Below are 19,573 nucleotides of genomic sequence, written 5' to 3'. Positions count from 1 at the left end.
TGTTGCAGAGGCCGCGCACGGCGTTGTTGTTGTTGTGGTTGTTGTGGTTGTGAGCGAGGGCTCCGCTCCCCCTCTCCGTCTCTGTGCGAGACTGAGCGCGGAACGGTCACTCCCATCACATGTCCCGCTGCTTTGGGTGGAACGCCTCGTGCGTGCGTGTGTGTGGTCACGGGTGTGTGTGGTCACGCGTGTGTGTGTGGTCATGCGTGTGTATGTGCAGTCACGCGTATGTGTGTGTAAACAACCCCCTACCTCCTCGTGGTGCCGGACGGGCAACGCTATCGTGGGCAGTGCTGTAGGGGGAGGGCCAATTCCGATCGGCCTCTCCCCTCATGGCGTCTGTGACCATTCACAGCGGCCAAATGGGGGCTCTGGACAGGTGCGAGGGGCTGGTAACCCCTCCACCTTCAATTAACTACCACTAAACTAAGAACGAAAATTTTCATTAACAAGCTTGTGCCGGAATCCCCGGGGGGACAGGCGTCTATGATGTCTCCTGGCCAAACCCCATTTGGCGGAGTCAGGAGATTTAATCTTTACCCTCGGGGCTCCTCCAGAAACAACAAAGAGCCACTGCGGATGACCACGTAGAATGTTCGAACGCTCACTGCGGAGGAGAGGCTGCCACTCCTCTGTCGGGAGCTGGACTGGTACCGCCTGGATCTCTGTGGTATTCAGGAGGTCTGGTGGACCGTCTCTGGCTCCTGCCATCATGAGGGGTGGACAGTCCTATACTCGGGGCAGGAGACTGCCAAACTACAGGGAGTGGCTCTTCTTCTGAACAAAAGAATGAAGGGGGCGTGGGAGCGTGGTGCTGAGGTGTGGGAAGCTGTAGGCTCCAGGCTACTTTGGGCTCGCCTTCCCATCAACCGGAGGCGATGAGTGGTGGTCGTGGTTACTTATGCCCCCACCGAAGACGAACATCCGTGGAGGGATGCAGGCAAGGCTGATGAGTCAGATGCCTTCTATGACCTCCTGTCACAGGTGCTCGGGATAGAGTCATCTTGTGGGGTGACTTTAATGCCCGAGTTGGTCATGATGCTGGCACCTGGTCTGGAGTGATTGGAAGGCATGGGCCAGATCAGCTCAATAAGGAGGCTGCTAGATTTTTGTGCAGTCCGTGGGCTTGTAATTACCAACACGCTGTTCTGGCATCGGTGCATCTATACAATATCATGGATGCATGCCGGGTCCAAGCAAGAACATCTGCTGGACTACGTAGTGACGGAACAGCGGATGCGGGCCCATGTCCTTGACACCAGGACCTACTGTGGAGCTAGAGAAGAGATGGAGTGATGTGGTACAGGAGGATGTGGAGTTGAGTGGACTTGCCGATGACTGGTACCAGCGGTGTCAAGATCAGCCTCTGTGGAGGAGGTTCGTGAAGGACGCCCTCCAACAACAACAGAGGGCAGAGGAGCGACGCTCACAATAACGAGCAGAGCACCAGGTGGTTAAAGCAGAGCAAGTGGCACAGAAGGGGGCACAGGTGGTGCATCAGGCAGTTATCCCAGTCAGTCGACCCGTGGCACCTGCTGGGTCTGCCCCGTGAACTCGTGCCAGCGGGCGTTCGACACTTCACGTGACCTCAAGGTGCACATAGCCTGGCACAAGCGTCATGGTGAGGTCACCACCACTTCGTGGGGAATGGCGGTTGTTGTTGTGTGTAGTCACGTGTGTGTGTCTCGTCACGTGTGTTTGGTCACACGTGTGTGTGTGTGGTCACACGTGTGTGTGGGGAGCGGTAGTGTAGCAGTTAGCGCGCTGCGCTATAAACCCGGCGACCCGAGTTCTATTCCCGCTCACAACCAACACCAGTGACGATTATTTGAACCGTCCCGGGCCTCCCCTAGGTCGACTCAGCATCAAACTACGAAGTGTTGCAGTGTGTAAACATCGCCACTGGGGAGACAAAGGCGATCGGGCATGGTGCTGGCCACCCATCCCCTCGTGTGCCGTTCCGGCCTTCATAGGTGTTCGCTAACAGCACTTGCCCCTACAGTCTGTTAAGGCTATACGGGGTTCTTTGTCTTTATATTTGTGTGTGTGCGTGTGGTCACGCCGCCCGGCGTCACGGGAACACTGGTGGGGTGTTTCAGTTCGCAGCTCAACACACGTGATATATATTCTTGGGTCTTTCGGTAAAGTCACGTAGATAGGTAAAAAAAAACCCAAGAATATGAATTCCTGCAGTTACGAAAGATTTAAGTCAAGATTTTACACGTGATACATATATACTTTGTATTGCAGACATGCACCATGCATATTACATGCACGTACGATATATGACATACGTGTACCATGCATAACATATAGTTATCGTACATCTGACATACTTTGTAGCATATATGACAAAGGTGTCCCATGCATGTGACATCATGTACCATGCATAACATAGATTGGATCGTGCATATGACATACGTGTGACACACCTGCACCACACACGAGAAACCCGCGTTTGCTGACGTTCCACCCCCCCCCCCCCCCTGCGGAAATAGCGCGGCGCGTGTAGCGTTGGGTCGCGCACCGACCCATTTCCCAGCAGGTGCACACATGTGCCTTACGGCCACCATCCATTAGGCTCAACATAATGAGAATAATCGTCTTGTGTGTACCGCAGCAGTCTGACCCCTCCCGTCGTCAAGGTCAAGGAGCATAAACCATCGTTTGTCGTCCTCGTTGTAGAGACGGCGGCGGCAGCGGCTTTTGGCTCGGCCACCGAACAAAGGCGGTGGTCACCGCATCGCGCGCTTCTGTGGCCGTCTGGAACGCTCTTCCTTCCGATATTAGGAAGCCACTGGGAGATATGCACTTTTAAATCATCATCTAGATTGCAAACTCATTTCTTTAGAACTGTTTTTTTGCGTTCAGTTTGTTGTCCTTAGCCCGTACCTTCAATTAGCGCGTTTGGCTACATACCATGCGATAGGTGTTCAACGTAAATCCATACATCAGCGCTAACATGCCAGTCTGGCCACTTCCCTGTCTCATCACAGGTCGCATCCTTTCGGGGATCATCAGCACATCGTATCCCATCTTTCTTGCCGCTGTGGTCACCCACGCATGTAAACCCCTTGCAAGACACCGAGACCTCTGTAACGACGAGGACTGGCCTTACACCCATGTGACACAGCTGCTCAGCATTCCCTTTAGAATTGACGCTATCGTGGAGATTCCTTGTCAATAAGTGTTCAAAGCAGGTATTTGCCCCAGCTGGCAAAATCCATTATTCCAGGCACAGTTATGGAAGTATTTAGAGGGCAGAGGATCAGTTTCTAATTTTTCCAGCAAACGTTACGATAATAATATAACATTGTTTATAACATGGGTACCCTCTTTGGCACTGCTCTCATGCGATGTAATATTCTGCATAATTCTCATTGCTTCATCTTCTCTACGATATCGTACAAGGTAAATTATACGTTGCATATCAGGAACTCCTCGCAGTTCCTGAGCCTGCCAGTAAGTGATTGTAGTTCCTAAACTTCAACGTCAATTTTCATTTTCCCCACCTTAGGTTTACAAATGTGACCCGTCCAAGCCAAGCAGAGGCTGGCGCAGTGGGCCTTTCTCGTGTGTGCGCGCGTTTGTGAAATCTGGTCAGCGGCGGCTTTATGGCGGTCGCCGCTCGTTGCAGGGGTTCACAGTTAAAATCCGACAGGCTGCCCTGGTTATTGTCGCGGTGTGGTGTATTGATAAAAATAAGCGCGCACCATTTGCTTCGCAGTAGTCGCTTAGGATTCCGTGATGTCATTCGAAATGAGTAGGCCGTTGTGTGCGCGCCGGCGTCATGCTCCAAATCTGTCGAATCGGAAACACTGCCCACAAAGTGCTCGGTTGGAGCTACACACGGCAGCAGTCACCACCCCTGCCGGCAAACCGATGCCGAGTCGCCCCGTGCCACAAAGGGATGTTTGAGATGAGATGCGATGATGCAAGGCACTGGGGAGATGCTGAGGCATTTAAGCAATGGCATCTAAATGCAGAGATTATCACGGTTGTCTGCCCCTCTTCAGTGATACAGCGTACAGTGTGTCAGACACTCGTGCTGGTGAAGGCGACATAGCATGCCCATGTACTGTGCACGCAACACGTATAACACGCGGGCCGAACGTGATGTGCGCCATACCATCATTGAAACATTTATGGAGAATTTAAATAACAGAATAGACTCGAGATGCGCACATTTTTGTCGCGAGCACTATTCCCCCAGCCAGCGGACTGGTATTTGTTGTATGTATGTATTTTGAACTTTTTTCGCGCCATACAGAGCCAACCGTGCTAATCAGCAGTGAGGGCAAACGTTCTTCCTCCTCCTCACAACTGTGTGCACTGAAGGATGCAAGTAGCACGATTTATTATTTTGATTATTTAACACAGGAAAGCTTTACCGAGTTAGACTTTTCAGGAGAGTCTTGCCATGTTACCGCAGTAGGGGTTAACGTTGCTTTCCGTAATCCCGACTGAGTACATTTTATTGAGTAATTTGTGGGTAATTTTTCAGCATTGGGATGTTTGGTCAATGGCAGTCACATTGCGTGTTTGCTTTTAGCTGTGGGAGGAACCCGGAGAACCTGGAGGAAACCCGCGCAGAACATGGGGAGAGAAAAACTAAAACTCAACACAGGAAAGACGCCCGAGTCGAGAATCAAACCCAGACCCTTCCCGCTGTGAAGCGGCAAGCGTTGCGCCACCTCACCTTGCCGCCAAATAGAGCGATGCGGGTTGTGACTGCACTACTCTGGAGTGCCTTCATTTACAACAAAAATAATACTGAGCCACTTTATGTGACACTCTTGGTGTTTTAAAAAATGTGAGCTTTTGTATTGTCCGTTGGCTTTGTGTCCGAACTGGGGAAAATCCGAATTGCATTTTGAGGATTGGTTTCACACGGACGTCTCCGCACCTGCCCCTTGCCTCTTTCATTTTGCCCGGGACGGGGATGCGCGTGCGCGCTGGCGCGTCCCCGTTTTGGCCACAGAGGAATTCGCCGCGCGCATATTAAATGAAGTGATAAATTATGCATCTTTCACGGAATATGAAAACATCTTCGGAGGGTTTAATGTCATCAGATGTGATTACGGTCACGTTGACAAATTACGCGCACCGGGGCCGCTCGCTCTGGGCGGGTGCTCGTGGCGGGTCGCTTCCTCTGTCCGCACCTCCTGAATGTCTAAAAATGACGGAGCCCGAACGAGTCGACGACTGTGAGACCCAGGGCAGTTTGGTATTTGTATTTGTTTATTCCTGTTTCTTACGCGACCCGTGGGGTGCGCGCTGCGTTGCACCGCGGCGCCGCACTCCTCGGTCCGAAGGCCGTCGTCACGATGACCGCATCGCGACGACGGCGCGGTGACGGATTTCCCGTCACCACTGAGGCAATATTGAACGGTGCAGAGTGGCTCGTGTTAGGCTTTTAATTCGTTTCGTGAAAACCTCGATGCTAAATCGTTTATGGCAGGCAGAGGCGAGACACGCTTCGCAAAATGGCAGCGCAGCCGCACGATTTGGTGTCTTAACTGCACGGGGGATATGCAACTCTCACATTTGGCAAGTTTATTTTTAACTGGATGCTGTTGCGCACAGTGGAGCGCAGTCCACCGATCCTCGCGTCCCTCACACAACCCCCAACACCTTTCTGCACGCCCCTCACCGCATCCTGGTTTCTATTTTACTCTTTTAATTTGAAAACAGGCAAGGCCCATTGAGCTGCACAGCTCTTTCTCGGAAGCGACCTGGATGTGTGTATGTTGAACTTCCTTCGCGCCGTACGTAGCCAAACGTGCTAATCGGCCTGGCCGCTAAAATGATATCCCAACTAAGTGGCTTATCACGTGGAAATGTATAGCAGCCAAATATTATAAATGTGTGTGATGTTAATTCACGCGACCACTTGGGGAGAGAGACACGCAAACTCCAAACATACAGCGGGCGTCAGGGTCGGGATCGAACCCACAACCTTCTGTATACCAGGCGAGGTGGTTGACATCTCACCACAACGGCGCCTATCACTCAGCTCATTACCCCCCCCCCCCCACGATCTCACTCTCCCGTGTCACTCCGTCTCCCCGCAGTTTGCACTCCACACCTTCTCTCGTGTACACGCCTTTGCTCCTCCGGAGTGAATCGGCGCATTTGTGCTCTCGTATTAACAGTGCTCGATCAAACGCGTAAACCCGTCTCTTATTTATGCCTTGGTGTTCCCCGGGGGGTTGGAGGGGGAGGTAAATTGCGCGGGAGATGAAAAGTTCGCTTCCTGTTTTATTCACGGAATTTTTTTTTTTTATCAAGAAAGCAGTTGTAGGCGTGTAAACACAGGCGTGTAATTTGCACGCTCGTTGAACAAAGCGGGCACAGGGTTTAAAACGACGAGGAGGAGGACGATGTTCAACGTTCACGCGACCCCAATGAAATGAATGGTCCATCTCTACACCTCGCGAAAGAAGTGTCATTTAGCTCATCCAACAAGAGGATGTCACCCAACATCCCGGGATTAATGTTTAATTAGTAAATAGGGGTATATATGACAGCGTAATACCTCTGCAGCCAGCACAGCCTCGGCTAGTGGCCTCGGCGGTGTCCATTCCTCACGCACGGATAGGCGGCCCTACTTTGGTACACGCTTGCAGCTTCAACGTCATCGCAAATTATTACGATTATCTGGGAATGGTTGGAAGCATTACGGACCAGGTGGTCACCCTTCCTTGGATGGCCCGCTAATGCGGCATCCGCAGAGGCGCCAGCCTGCCCTCAAATGTCGAGAAGCCCTCGAGCAGACGAGCGAGCAGAATTCATCCCCGCCGTCTCGACGACGACGACGCGAGCATGCCGATGGCGACCCGCGGGGCATGGGGCCATCCATTTAGAACGTACGCAAGCGTACGCTTGTGTATGGGGTGTCTACTGACAATGTACGTACGAATAGGAAATGGGGGGGGGGGGGTGAAGCCTCGATAATAATTAATTTGTCTACATTGGCCTTCAAATGAGCTACAGTTCAGTTTCTTCAGCTGTCAGACAACAAGTACTACCGGGAGCAGTGGGACTGTGGGAGAGGTGTCACTCGTGGGCCACCGTGCCCTGACTGCAGCTATCACGCAGCTCGGCAGTGAGTCTGACATCGTCTGGCGGCCTACCCCATGGATGATTACCACACATCCTCCAATCTGGCCTCACTGCAGACTGCCGCTGGCTCAAGGTTTTAGCTGCCGCGGTGCTCTCTGTTCGTGCTGCTGCCGCCCCCGGACTTCAGCACTAACACTCGTCTGTACGTTGGGCTACTGCTACAGCAGATGTTCAGTCGACGCACTTTATAGCGAGACTAGTTCACCGAGTTGTAATTGTGTTTTAAGATCATAATAGACGTGTTTTTGAATAACCAGCCAGGATGGATAACACAGTCAAGTATAACTGTTTGTACAAAGTGTGTAAAGATAGGCCGATATTTAATCTGCGTGGATTAAATATCGGCCGTTCTATAGGTTTCGGGGGCCGGGGGTGCGTCAAGCTGGCCGTACGCAGGTGGGGGGTGTGTAAAAAGTCCGCGTGCGGACAGGGAAGGGGGGAGGGGTCACGTTTTGACAGAATTTTGCGTACCGACTAAATGGATGGCCCTTATTGCGTCGGCGACGCCTCGGCCTGGCTCCGCGGTCGTCGGTGCGTGCTCACCAAGCCCGCGGTGTCAAGGTTAACCTTGGGCCTCGTTTGCCACGGCTGCTGCACTCGGCAGAGCGTGGTGGGGTCCCGGCTGTCCACGCAGCGGCCGGTGGTTCTCGGCCTCTTCAACGCGGGACGGGGAGTCTGCGGCGTGCCTGAGAGGGACACGAAGGCTGCCATGAATCCTTCGTTCCTTCAAAAGCGGAAAGTCACCAAACGAACCGTGCAAGGTCCACTAAATGTCGCTAAGTGGACAGACCTTTACAAGGCGTTGAAAAAAATGTCATTAGGTAATTTGTGAACACGATTCGTTTTGGTAGAGCTTCATTGTGTGGCGTGTCGGAGTCGCCTCGCACGCGATAACCGCCTTACGTCACATCTCGTGTTCAATGTCAGAAGGAACCCCCCCCCCCGTGGCAGCTGTCTCTGTGTGGCACAAGGTGACGCAGCAGCTGGCCTGCGAGTGGGCATTAGTTTGCCAGTAGGGGGTGATGATTTCTGCCGCGTGTAATTTACAAAATCTAAAAACACAAATCAACAATCGTTCCCCGGGAGTCTTCTCAGAAAATCTGCGCGACGTCCCACGAATGGACGTTGATTTGTGACACCGTCGCCGAGTTGGCGATGCTGCAGTTTGCACATCTTGACCCTGGGACGAGCTGTGACGCCACGAGGTCACCGTGGCACGCATCATGACGTCACCTGCCTTGCTCGTGCGCCTGGCCATGTTGGCTTCAAAATTGCGGGAAATTTAAAACAAGAGTTTGCAAGTATTGCATTGCTCTCTCTTTTTCATTGTATTGCATAACCTAAGTTAGAATTAAACTTTGTCGAATATATATAAATGTATATATTTTTTCAAACGTCACTCCCAGCAAACCCCGGTAATCAAACTATAAAGAAAATTTTATTTTTACCAGGTAAGGCACACCGAGCGATGTAGCTCTTTTCCAGAAGCGACCCGGTCACAAATGATAGCGCAACTAAGTTGCCTATGTGGATAAAATATAATTGTGAATCCTACCTCCGATTAGCGCGGTTGGCTACGTACGTGAGAAAGAAGTGCAACATACATATTTCTAGCAGCCAAATATTCTAAATGCGTGATGTTGATTCTAAATGTGAGGACCCGGGGAGAGAGAGAGAGTCGTTAACTCCAAATATACAGCACCAGGCAACAGGGTCGGGATCGAACCCACAACCTCCTGTGTACCAGGCGAGATAGTTAATATCTCACTACCGTGGTGTCCCAATCCTGCCCTGTGGCGGTTTGACCTCTTCACATGGGTCAGTCACTAGGGTACTGTGTTGGTGAGGAGGGTTGTAAGGGATGGGCGCCGTGCGGCTGTGGAGATCCCGACATGCCTCAACTCCGCGAGGATCCTTCTGCGCACGCCGGACCTGTCACTGACAAGTGCGAACGTTTTAACTCGTCAGCCTCGGGCCTTCGCGCTTGAAGCTCGAGCAACCTTCCGCCGTTTTAAGGATCGCGCATCTTCCCCGTTTGAAGTCGAGCCCACGTTTGTATCGTCGTCACATTTGTGGTGTAGTTGGTAGCGAAATGCCACTTCTGGTATTCAAAGTGAGGGCGGTGTCATTGGCAGCAGACGTCCTCGCGTTGCCACTCACACAGCAGCGGGCGGTTCCGGTGCTAATTAAAACGAATCGCGTGCTGTTGCAGAGCATTGTGGGTAATACATACACTGACCAACATAAACTGACCAATGTTTGGTCTCTCCACATAAACATAGCGGGGTTTCTGTGTGCTATGGGTTTTCCAGGTGAATATTATCAAGTACCGTTTAAAACGAGGAAACGTGGTCCTGATTTAGACTTTTTTTTTAAATCCTTTATATTAAGTTCGCTTGCTTGCTTGCTTGCGTGCTTGCTTGCGTGCTTGCTTGCTTGCTTACGACCGTGCAAATCTTTCGGTCGTTTTTTAACCCCCTTCCCGTGATCCAATCGAGCTGACATTTTCCACATAGACTCGTTGTGCGAGACAATTAATGTTCGTGAACAAAAATTCCCAAAATTTGACACTTTTTAGGCAAAATTTTTTTTTTTTACATATATTCAAATAGAACTCATTCATGGCTTTGGCTGAACGTCACAGTGTAAGAGCCCAGAGCGTAACCCCTCCACAGGCCGTGGCGGAGTAGCGCAGTTGGTAGCACCCTTGCTTCCCATGCCAAAGGTCGCGGGATCGATCCCCGCGTCCTCCACAGGCGAATATATTTTTAAATCCTTTATATTAAGTTCGCTTGCTTTCTTAGGACCGTGCAAATCTTTCGCTCGTTTTTTAACCCACTTCCCATGATCCAATCGAGCTGACATTTTCCACACAGACTCGTTGTGTGTGACAATTAAGTTCGTGAAAAAAAATCCAAAATTTTACACTGTTTAGGGAAAACAAATTAAATATTTAATTACCAATTGCTTAATGGTGGCAGACAATCATCTGACCCATAGGTGGCAGCCATCTCAAGCCAGAGGACGAGAGGACTCTAGCCACCACGCATATAAAGGATTTATAGTGAAAAACTTTGTTTCTACGGGTTTACTTGTATCTCATCGACAGTCAGGCTTGTTGAGTAAATGCTGCTCGGTTGCTGCTGCTTTGCATGCTGGGTTGAGATTTACTGCTGTCAGCACGAAGCGTAGCCAATCCGAGCCGACTCTGCGAGGGACAGCGTGGGAATTTAAATTGGAACATAACACGATCATCGTTCGAATTACTTTCAATTATCCTTAAAATGTTTGCCCTGGGCGTGAGTACATATCGGCGGCATGGGGTAGTTTTATCACACTGAGCAAAGGGTGGGTTTCTGTGAAGTGTCCAGGCACGCAGACGGACAGCGTGAATCTCCATTTCCCACGATAAGAACGATCATTGGGGATCCTGGCGCGCAGTTCCTCGTTCCAAACGGAATTCAATCATCTTCGCCCACTGGTGCCACCCTTCGTGCGGCAACACTGTTTCACAGTACAAGGCCATACGTTGAACACACTACTTCACCTAGTTTATAACTGCATGCGTGCCTAGTGCCTCTCTTGACAGAGAGACCGTGGACAATTAAAATAATAAAATGCAGATGCAAACGTAGAATATAGAACAGGGCGCACACAAAACCACGTAGAACACGGATACGGTACGGATCCCGGTGGCATCTCGATGCAAACCGAAATCTCGAGACGCCGCACGCGACTGTGGGCACATCCATCCTTTGTCCAGAGGCGGAGGTGCGGAGGACGGTCCTGAGTCTGGACTTGGGCAGAGGCGGGGGAGTCGACAGTATGGACGGCTGGGAGAAGGGGAGTCCTAGAACGCAGGGGCCACAGGGTGGGGGGGGGGAGCTGCCCATTGCAGGGTTGTTAGGGGAGCCTTAGGGTCTGCTCAATGTATCCACATGCTGCGAGGGGCTGGTGGTCGCCCTCTTCGAGAAGAGGGAGCACACCCCTTGTGACGTCCCCTGGGACATCTGCCTTCTCGGCACGCCAGCCGAGGGGCTTGCCGGGGATTATGCAACATCGCCTTGCTTAGACACGCGCACACTTAACCCTCAATGCACGCACGCACATACACGTAATCACACGCACACACATGTAACCCTGAATGCATGCACGCGCAGACACACACGCATGTAACTCTTAATACATGCACACACACGTAACCCTTAATACATGCACAGATGCGGGTACTCATGCGCACACACCTAATCCACAATACATGCACACAAGACAAAGATTCCCTGAACAGCCTGAAAAGACTGTTGGGGCAAGTGCTGTTCGAGCACCTGTGAAGGCCGGCACGGCACACGACGGGGAGGGTAGCCAGCTCTACGCCCGGCCGCCTTTGTCTCCCCAGTGGCGATGTTTACAAACCGCACCAGGTACCCATTTGAGGCTGAGTCAACCTAGGGGATGCCCAAGACCGGTTCAGATAATCGTCACTGCTGTTGGCCGTGAGCGAGATTCGAACCCGGGTGGCCGGGTTCCTAGCGCAGCACAACGCTAACCGCTGCGCCACCGCTCCCCGCACGAGACAAAAATTCCACGTACAGCCTGAACAGACTGTTGCGCCAAGTGCTGTTAGCGAGCACCTGTGAAGGCCGACACGGCACACCAGTCGGCCTCGACGCACGCACGCACTCACAAGCACTCAGACACACACGTAACCCTGAATACACACGCGTGCACACACTGCTCACGCACGCACCGCAGTCACCGTGAGTTCCCCGTAATCCCCCGGCCGCCCTCCCCTGTCACTGCCCCCCGCCACCTCGCAGCGCTGCCACTGTGCGGCCCCATCCACTAAGCCCGCCCCCCTCCCCACCCCCCACTTGTTAACTATTTGGTATTCCGCCATCTCCTCCCGCCGAACCCAATGTTGGAAGACGATGCAACATCTGGCCCAATGTTCAGCGCATCGCTCTGCTATAACTCAACATACGTAATTATCGGCAATGAGCGTAGACTTTGAGATGACGAAATGCTGTACGGGCTTTCCGCAAAAATGCCTGGTTCACCTCCGTATTAACAATGAAAACACAAAGTTGACGTGCAGAGAAACCGAGAACGCTCTCATTGTTTCCGTCGTTCGGTCTGCGATCGATATCTCCTCCTCGCGGTGTCTGTCCCTTCGTCGTTGTGTCTTTCAACCGAGGCGGCTTCCATCACCTCCGATATTTGATGTTTATTTCTTTGCGGCGATGGAAGCGGAGAGTATATTTCTGCTGGAGCATCGGTGCAGATGTATTCCCATCCCCGATGACGTCACGGGATAAGTGGATTGTCGCAGATAAGCAAATTTGCGCGATGATCTGCGCTTGCATCGTGCGGAATAATTCGTGGGCTCAGATATAATCTAATTCATGTTAGCTTCGAAGTCACTGATTCTAGATTTTTCTTTATTTCCACGGTTGTATTTTTTAGGTTAGGCTACGTAACGATCTGGCCAAAACGATGCCATAACACAGTCAAACAAATGATATTGTCACGTGGTGTACGAGCGATTGACGATGCGCCAGTTAATCTTGTTTCAGCTCACGCCGGTGAGTTGAGCAAAATCTCACAGCCGAATCTCTGCAATGAGATAGACAACGTTTGGCTTGAAACTGCACCGAGGATCTTCAGGACAAGATTCAGCAAGTCAGAATCACGGTGTCCTCTGTTCCGGCTTCTTCGACAGGTGGTGTGACATCACAGAAACAGCCAATGGGATTTAAATTGGATTCAAACCGTTACAAAGATTGTTTCATTGGGAACTGAAGCTTAGGGTAAATGTGTTGCTATTCGGGTCTCACTGGGCAGATAACTGCAAAATTGATCATAGAATTCCCCAAATCTCAGATTAAAATCAATAAATGAATTTGAAATCCTTTTTCCCATGGCGATGATGTCACACGCCATGCGCGAGCATCCCGATGATGGCATTACGCGCGACGTCCGGCACCTTGTGACATCATCTCATTGTCTGGCTCGAACACAATTCGTCATCATCGTCATCATCAGCCATGATCAATCCACTGCTGGATGAAGGTCTCTGCAAGCCACCGGGTCGCCTCCCCTGGTCTTGCGACGCGACGATCCACCTCGAACTCGCACGTGAGCCGATCGCGACGCTACGTCTCCTCTAGGATGCGTTCTACTCCTTGGCTGCCGCTCCGTCACTATCCGTTGGCCATCGGCCGTCGTCCCCCTTCGAGCGACGAGGTCTGCCCGAACCCACTCGCCTTTCCTTGACGGTGTCGATGACGCCATTCACCGGCTGCGCACTATCTCTAATCCACGAGCTCCTCCCTGCCTCTGTCGCTCAGTGCGATTTAGAGCGGGCACCTCTCCACGCTTCTTTTTCTGTGCTCGTTTGCGGTTTTTTTTAATTTTTAATTTTTATTTATTCAGGAACGTTCCCCATGCCTGACCCACGTCGTAGCAAGCGATGCACATTTTGTGGAAAAAACATTAGCCGGCATTAAATGAACAAAACGCACGTTGGGATGTCCTCATGGAATCCACGCGTGTGGATTATTATTTTTGTTTTGTATTTCCGGTGGAGAGTCGCGTGCCGATGTGAGAGAGACGCCTCTTGGGACTCCACCGTGCTCTGACCAATATGACTCGGGTTTGTCAGCGGCCCTCGACTCAACCTCCTTCTTTGCGTGAGGTGCAAGAGAGCCGGTGCATCATGGCATTTATGTCACTGGCAAACGGCACCAGTCTACGATGCCACGGGGAGATCGCCGTTCCACCTCGTCTCTGTCCACGCTGGATGATTGAAACCAGCCCCGTGTCCCTTTGACGGCGAGTGTACATTGAAGAGGTGGCACGCTCTCTTGCATTGCAGGTGTTGGTTTTTTGAACATGGCAATGTCTGTGGTGTTTCTTGATCTGCACACTCGTGAACCTCCTGAACCAGGGTCCTGACGATCCTCAACGTTGGGGAGACGGGGAATGCGGCCAAGCTGCCTCTGTTGCGTCCGCTCCCCCAGGCTCCGTTGACCTATTTTCGGCACGTAATTTATCTGCAGGTTCTTGGGGATTGACAGATAATGGAACGATGGGATCCCCCCCTCCCCGCACCCCCTGGCGGTCAGTGGGATCCGTGGAACGTGGGCGACGCAGGATGTGGTTCACTGTCCCTCGGATACACTTTGGTTTACATTTCATCCTCGCTGTTGATACGTGGTGTAAAATAAGCGTGAACCACAGGAGCAAACGCTTACCTTCTTACTGTACCTTGGAATCAAAGTTTGGCCAATATATCTTCGTCTCCCAAGCCAGGAGAAAACCCACCACGTGTGTGCCCTGAGAGGAGGGTTCACGTAACGCCTGTTAACGCGTGGGTGAGAACCTACCCCAGTCCTGAGACGGGATGTGCACGTTGAATTGCAGAACCCCGCGCAAGCTGTCCGCCGTGATTGGAATACATTGCTTACTCTTGCGTCTTTACTCCTCGAATCGATTTTTCCCAGCAGAACATAAAGCGACGTTATCTGAGACTGTTGGAGTGGACATTGTAGAAAATAACAAAAAAGAGAAATGAACCGCGGCATTGCATGTTAAGGACGACCGCATGGAATGCAGCGCTGTCTCGAATTACATTGGAAGGAGTGGCTCATTTTTTAAAACTTTCCCCAAAAATCACGGCGAATAACAAATCACGAGAGATAGGCCCCCTTTGTGAATCCACGGCTGGATGAAGGGGCCTCCCCATGCCAAGTTGTGGGGATCAATTTGACCATACTTCACGCGCCGCTCAGTGCGGATGTCTGAAGATGGGTCTAGGAGCGGTGCAGACGTCACTCGCCACCGAGGTTGGCCATGGCCGGGAATCGAACTTGGGCCGCCGGGTTCATCGCGGCAGCGTGCCAGACGCCGCTGCAGCCCGGCAACCCCCTCCAACTGATAAACCCACCGGCTAATAATCCACATCTAGCTCACAATGCAATGTGACCTTGGGATGGGTAGATGCTCCCTATACAGTGTATAGAGATTGTATTTTTAAAAATACTAAATTATATTTTGCGTGTGTCAAAAAAAAACATTTGGATGTTAGAAGCACAGACTCGTTCGTATATTAGGGTCAACGGTACCTTGCATCTGTAAGGTCACAAACAGCCCCGCACGATTGATTACTGTTCGAGGAAATAAAGATGTAATTCGTTATATTGAGGTATCAACAGCACTGTTAAGCCAAATAAAATTAAAACGTGATTGGTTTCGGCGCAAGAGGATGTTTTAACCTAGGTATGAATTTATAAAACAACCAAACTTGCGATTTATAATTAGGTTGTATCAGGGATGCACATTGGCTCTTTTTTGGAGGTTATATTTAAAGATTTTCTGATAATTATCTGCCCTCAGTAGAAAATGCGAGACTATTGTCAGTGCAAATGGTGGAACTGCTGAGGAAGTGGCAAACGCGGAGCGTCGCCTCGGCCGCTCGTGAGGTCGGAGCTAGGGAGGAAGGGGGTCGGAACATTTGTTCGGAGGCGTTTATTAATATCGCTCTTAAAATATTGCGGGACGTAACACTTACAGAGGCTGTACTTTGGCGATTTTATTTGTAAGCTAAAACGGTTTCGTGGGGTTATTTGCGTTGCTGAGAGCTCACATGTATGTAGGTACGTTGAACTGCTTTTGCACCGTACCTAGCCAACCGCAAGAAACTAAACAAAAAAAGCAGTTCTCGAGAAATGAGTACCAGCAATGAAAGGGGCGTTTTGCGGCATTGTAGCGATGGTGAGAGGCCCCCGGCGTCGCCACCTGCTGGTGAACTCTCACCCCACTGCTGCAAGTTCGGGCTTCGCCATCCGGACCGGCTCTTCGCAAACGAGCCGAAGAGTCCGTCTCTCTGTGCTGTCTTTATCCACGTGCGTCACTCGAGTTAAACATGCTTGAGCAGCTCTGTTCCTCTCTGTTCTGTCTCTCTCCCCTGCACCACTCTCTACCCCATCGTTCTCCTGCATCTCTCCCAGCCTCGTGGTGTCTCTTTTAACATTGAGCACTCTCGTCTCTCGCTCCGCATGTCTCCTCTGTCTCTCCCACGTGAGTTTCACCTTGGCTGCCCTTGACTCGCCGAGCAAGTGCACGACGACTCTCCTCCCCCCCCCCCGAATTCTTGCCCGTGCTGCGTCTCTCGGCACGCACCTTATGACAATGCGACGGCTAATTTGAAAAGCAAGGAGGAGCGAGCGTGGATTACGCGGTGCTTTACCGACCTTGCATTCATCCTCGGCAAGCATCCGCTCGGCGATGATTGCATTGCCTCCCGAAGCCGCGCGGCGGGGCCACGGCGTTCGCGGCGCTCGGAGCCGCGAGACCCCGGGGAGCCGCGAGACCCCGGGGAGCCGCGAGACCCCGGGGAGCCGCGAGACCCCGGGGAGTCGCTACGACGCCACGGCCAAGAAGGCTTCACCCACGTAGCGACGGCGTTTCCTACCGCCACTTATCGCCGACCATGTGTCCTATTTGGCCGGAGAACGTAAGGCCCTACGAGCAGCGGGACCTTACCCTGCAACGTACTCGACGTCGGAACATCCTCTACGATGGTTGTCATTGCGGACAGATGGACGGACGGACAGAGGCGTTGCGTTGACGCTTTCCGACCTCGGCTGTAACAGCGTCGAGAGTGTGAAGGTCACGCGACGTCCGCCGTGCCGCACGGGGCAGGATGTGATCCTTGACTTTACGAGCACCGCACCACGGGGTTCAGTGCCCCCCCCCCTCAGTCTCTCGTCTGCCCACAGCATCCTGCGTTCCTCTCGTCTCTACGTTCAACGTCTCCCCCCCTCTTATCTGTCCTCGTTTATGTTGCTACCACCTGTCAGTGGCACGCTGTCTCTCTCCTATCTCCCTGCTCTCCCCGATCATCAATCAGCTGTGTCTGTGCGTGTGTGCGCCTCTTCCACCAGTTTTACGTCCCCCCCGTGCGTGAGCGTTCCGCATCAATCTCCCTCTCTCTCTCTTACGTGACCTATTTTTCATCACCACGACCTGCAAGTGCAATTGATAAAAATACGACTCAATGGTACATCGTATAATCTGCATTATTATAACCCCCATCCTGAGATGAAACGGCATCAGCGCCATTGCCGCGGAGGGCTACGTTCCGTGGAACGAGGCAAAGATAGTGAGTGTTCCTATTTAAACTATACATTTTTCTATTTTACCAGGTAAGGCCCACTTGAGCTACGTCACTCTTTTTCAGAAGCGACCTGACCATCACAAATGATAGCTTCTAAATGTGGAGAGCAAAACTGGCGGACCCGAATAAAAATCCACACTACCAGGGAGAGAGAGAGAGAGAGACACGCAGACTCCAAACATACAGCAGGGGTCAGTGTTGGAATCGAACCCACGACCTCCTGTATGCCAGGCGAGGGAGTTAACATCTCGCCACCTGCGGCGCCCTCGGCATGTTGCAGGCACGCCGAGGCGACGCGGTGCGGGGGATTCTGACAGCAGTGACACTCCACGCCGATCGCAACCGATACACGGATGCTTGAATACCAGGCGTCCCGCACAGTTGGCACACAAGTGGACGCTTTGTGGTCAGCACCAGCTGAGGAGGCTCTCCTCACCACAGCGGTCCAGATATCACGCCGCACCCTTCGTCCTGCGGAGTGGAACGTGACTCCTCAACGTCTCCGGGAGTTTACCCACCTCTCTCCACCCTCACCTTGTCCATCCTCGACATTCCGTTCCCCCAGCTGTTCCCTCCCTTCCTGCGATGACCGCTCGCATTTCAAGCTCACGGGCTAGAATTGCGAGCTCGGTTGGTCCATTGGCATCTGGAGAATTATCCACCCTCCATCGCATGGAGAGAGCGAGACATTCGAGAGACATTTGAATGAATCTTTAATGGGGCTGTGCGGGGCCTCGACCCACATACAGTGAGCGGGCGACACAACGGCTCTTCTTGCGTGCAAGCAGAATGAGACGGGCGCGTTCGGCAGCGTGATATTATTTTCCAGCGAGGAAGGGGAGAAAGCTAGCACAGTAAATTTCCTAAACATCGCAATGTTGAACGGTGCGAATGAATTAATTCCTCAATCCTGTATCCGCACGTCCGATTATCTGCACGTCGATGTTCGACAAGCAAGAAAGCAAAACACAAACCCTCCTCACAGTATTCGCCGGTCGATCGTTTTCTGTTATTCACTCGCGAAATCCCAGACAAGAGTCACGGGGTGGGGGAAGTGGACGTGGCGGACGCTGATATTTAATATTTACCCTGCGCTGGAGGCCTTGTCAAGGGGCCAAAGACGCGGCCCCCACCGGGAGCCCCGGACGAACAAAGGCGATTAGCGGCGGGTCTATTTTCTATTTTCGTCTCGCCCTGCGCGGATTTACCATTCTGCCTGCGGCGATGACGGGAGGGATTCAGCATGGTCTGCGGCGCGTTTTCACGTTGCGGCGCGAGAAACCAAGCGAGGCGGCGGCGGTGGCGACTCCCGTCGTCCGCGGTCCGGGTCGGTCCGCGACCGCTCCCTCGATCCCTTCATTTGATTCTTCCTCCGTTTTTTTGCCAAGTGATCGCGGATGAGAGGAGTCACCCGGGCAGGAGTGACTCCAATTACAGACAGCAACGTTGCCCCTGACTATTATCCGTCTGTGACAGCGGCATATACCGTTATCGCCTTGCGAATACCAAATGCACTAAATCATTATATTACTATTATTATTAAGAAGAGCCACGTAGTAAATGTATCTGATCAGTTGCTTTTTGCTCGATTTTTTCAAGGAATTGTGGAGAAATGCGGGATAATAAAACTGTGCACGTGCGCGGCCGCGTGTAGAAGCTGTCGCCGCGTGGGAGCTCTGTGAGGTGGCAAGTCGGACATCGCTCGGGGGGGACGCAACGTTGTGAGACGCATAAACAGATTCATGGCTAAAGAATCAGAGCAAATTAAACTGGTGCCCAAGGTCAATCAACGTGGACAAAGCAAACTTGCAAAAATGTAAACGGGGCAAGTTTGCATCGATTGTAACACTTGGACAAGAGGGAAGCACCACAGGAGTGCCTGGCCTGAGGCTACGACATATCCGCAGTTCGTCGCAGGGGCAACTCGCACGATATGCCGCTTCTGTGCAATGGACTTGCGGCATAGCGGCCCGCTCACTCGCGGGCGCCACTCACCGCACAGAGGCTCTTGTGGACGCGCTCTCCGTACCCCCCACACGGTATTGTGCTGCTTGTGCCATGGGAACATCGTTTTATTAAACTACAAATGTATCCGGTGTGTTCACCGGTGCCTGCCCACGAAGGCCTCCCTCCTTCTGCTCTCAGCGGGGAGCTGATTAGTAAACGTTTCGTGCGGAGCTTGGTGGGTGACAGCAGTGGACGCTTGTGTATGAGGGCGCCGCGGTGGCGAGATGTTAACTACCTCGTCTGGTATACAGGAGGACGTGGGTT

General features: G+C 52.1%; 1 protein-coding gene across 1 annotated transcript in view; it reads left to right on the top strand.

Moving 5' to 3' along the window:
- LOC133351795 (decorin-like) overlaps nt 1-6,125 on the top strand; it is a 28,439-nt gene extending 22,314 nt beyond the window's left edge. The window contains exon 8 of the mRNA XM_061567329.1: nt 6,075-6,125. Within this exon, the coding sequence (XP_061423313.1) occupies nt 6,075-6,125 (51 nt within the window). The remainder of the gene's footprint in view (nt 1-6,074) is intronic.
- Nucleotides 6,126-19,573: the final 13,448 nt, after the last annotated feature.

This window comes from Lethenteron reissneri, chromosome 38 (assembly GCF_015708825.2).
Source record: "Lethenteron reissneri isolate LAM-NWPU_2019-01 chromosome 38, ASM1570882v1, whole genome shotgun sequence".
Lineage (NCBI taxonomy): Eukaryota > Metazoa > Chordata > Hyperoartia > Petromyzontiformes > Petromyzontidae > Lethenteron > Lethenteron reissneri.
Note: the sequence above shows the minus strand (reverse complement) of the source record. Positions and strands in the feature narration are given on the sequence as shown.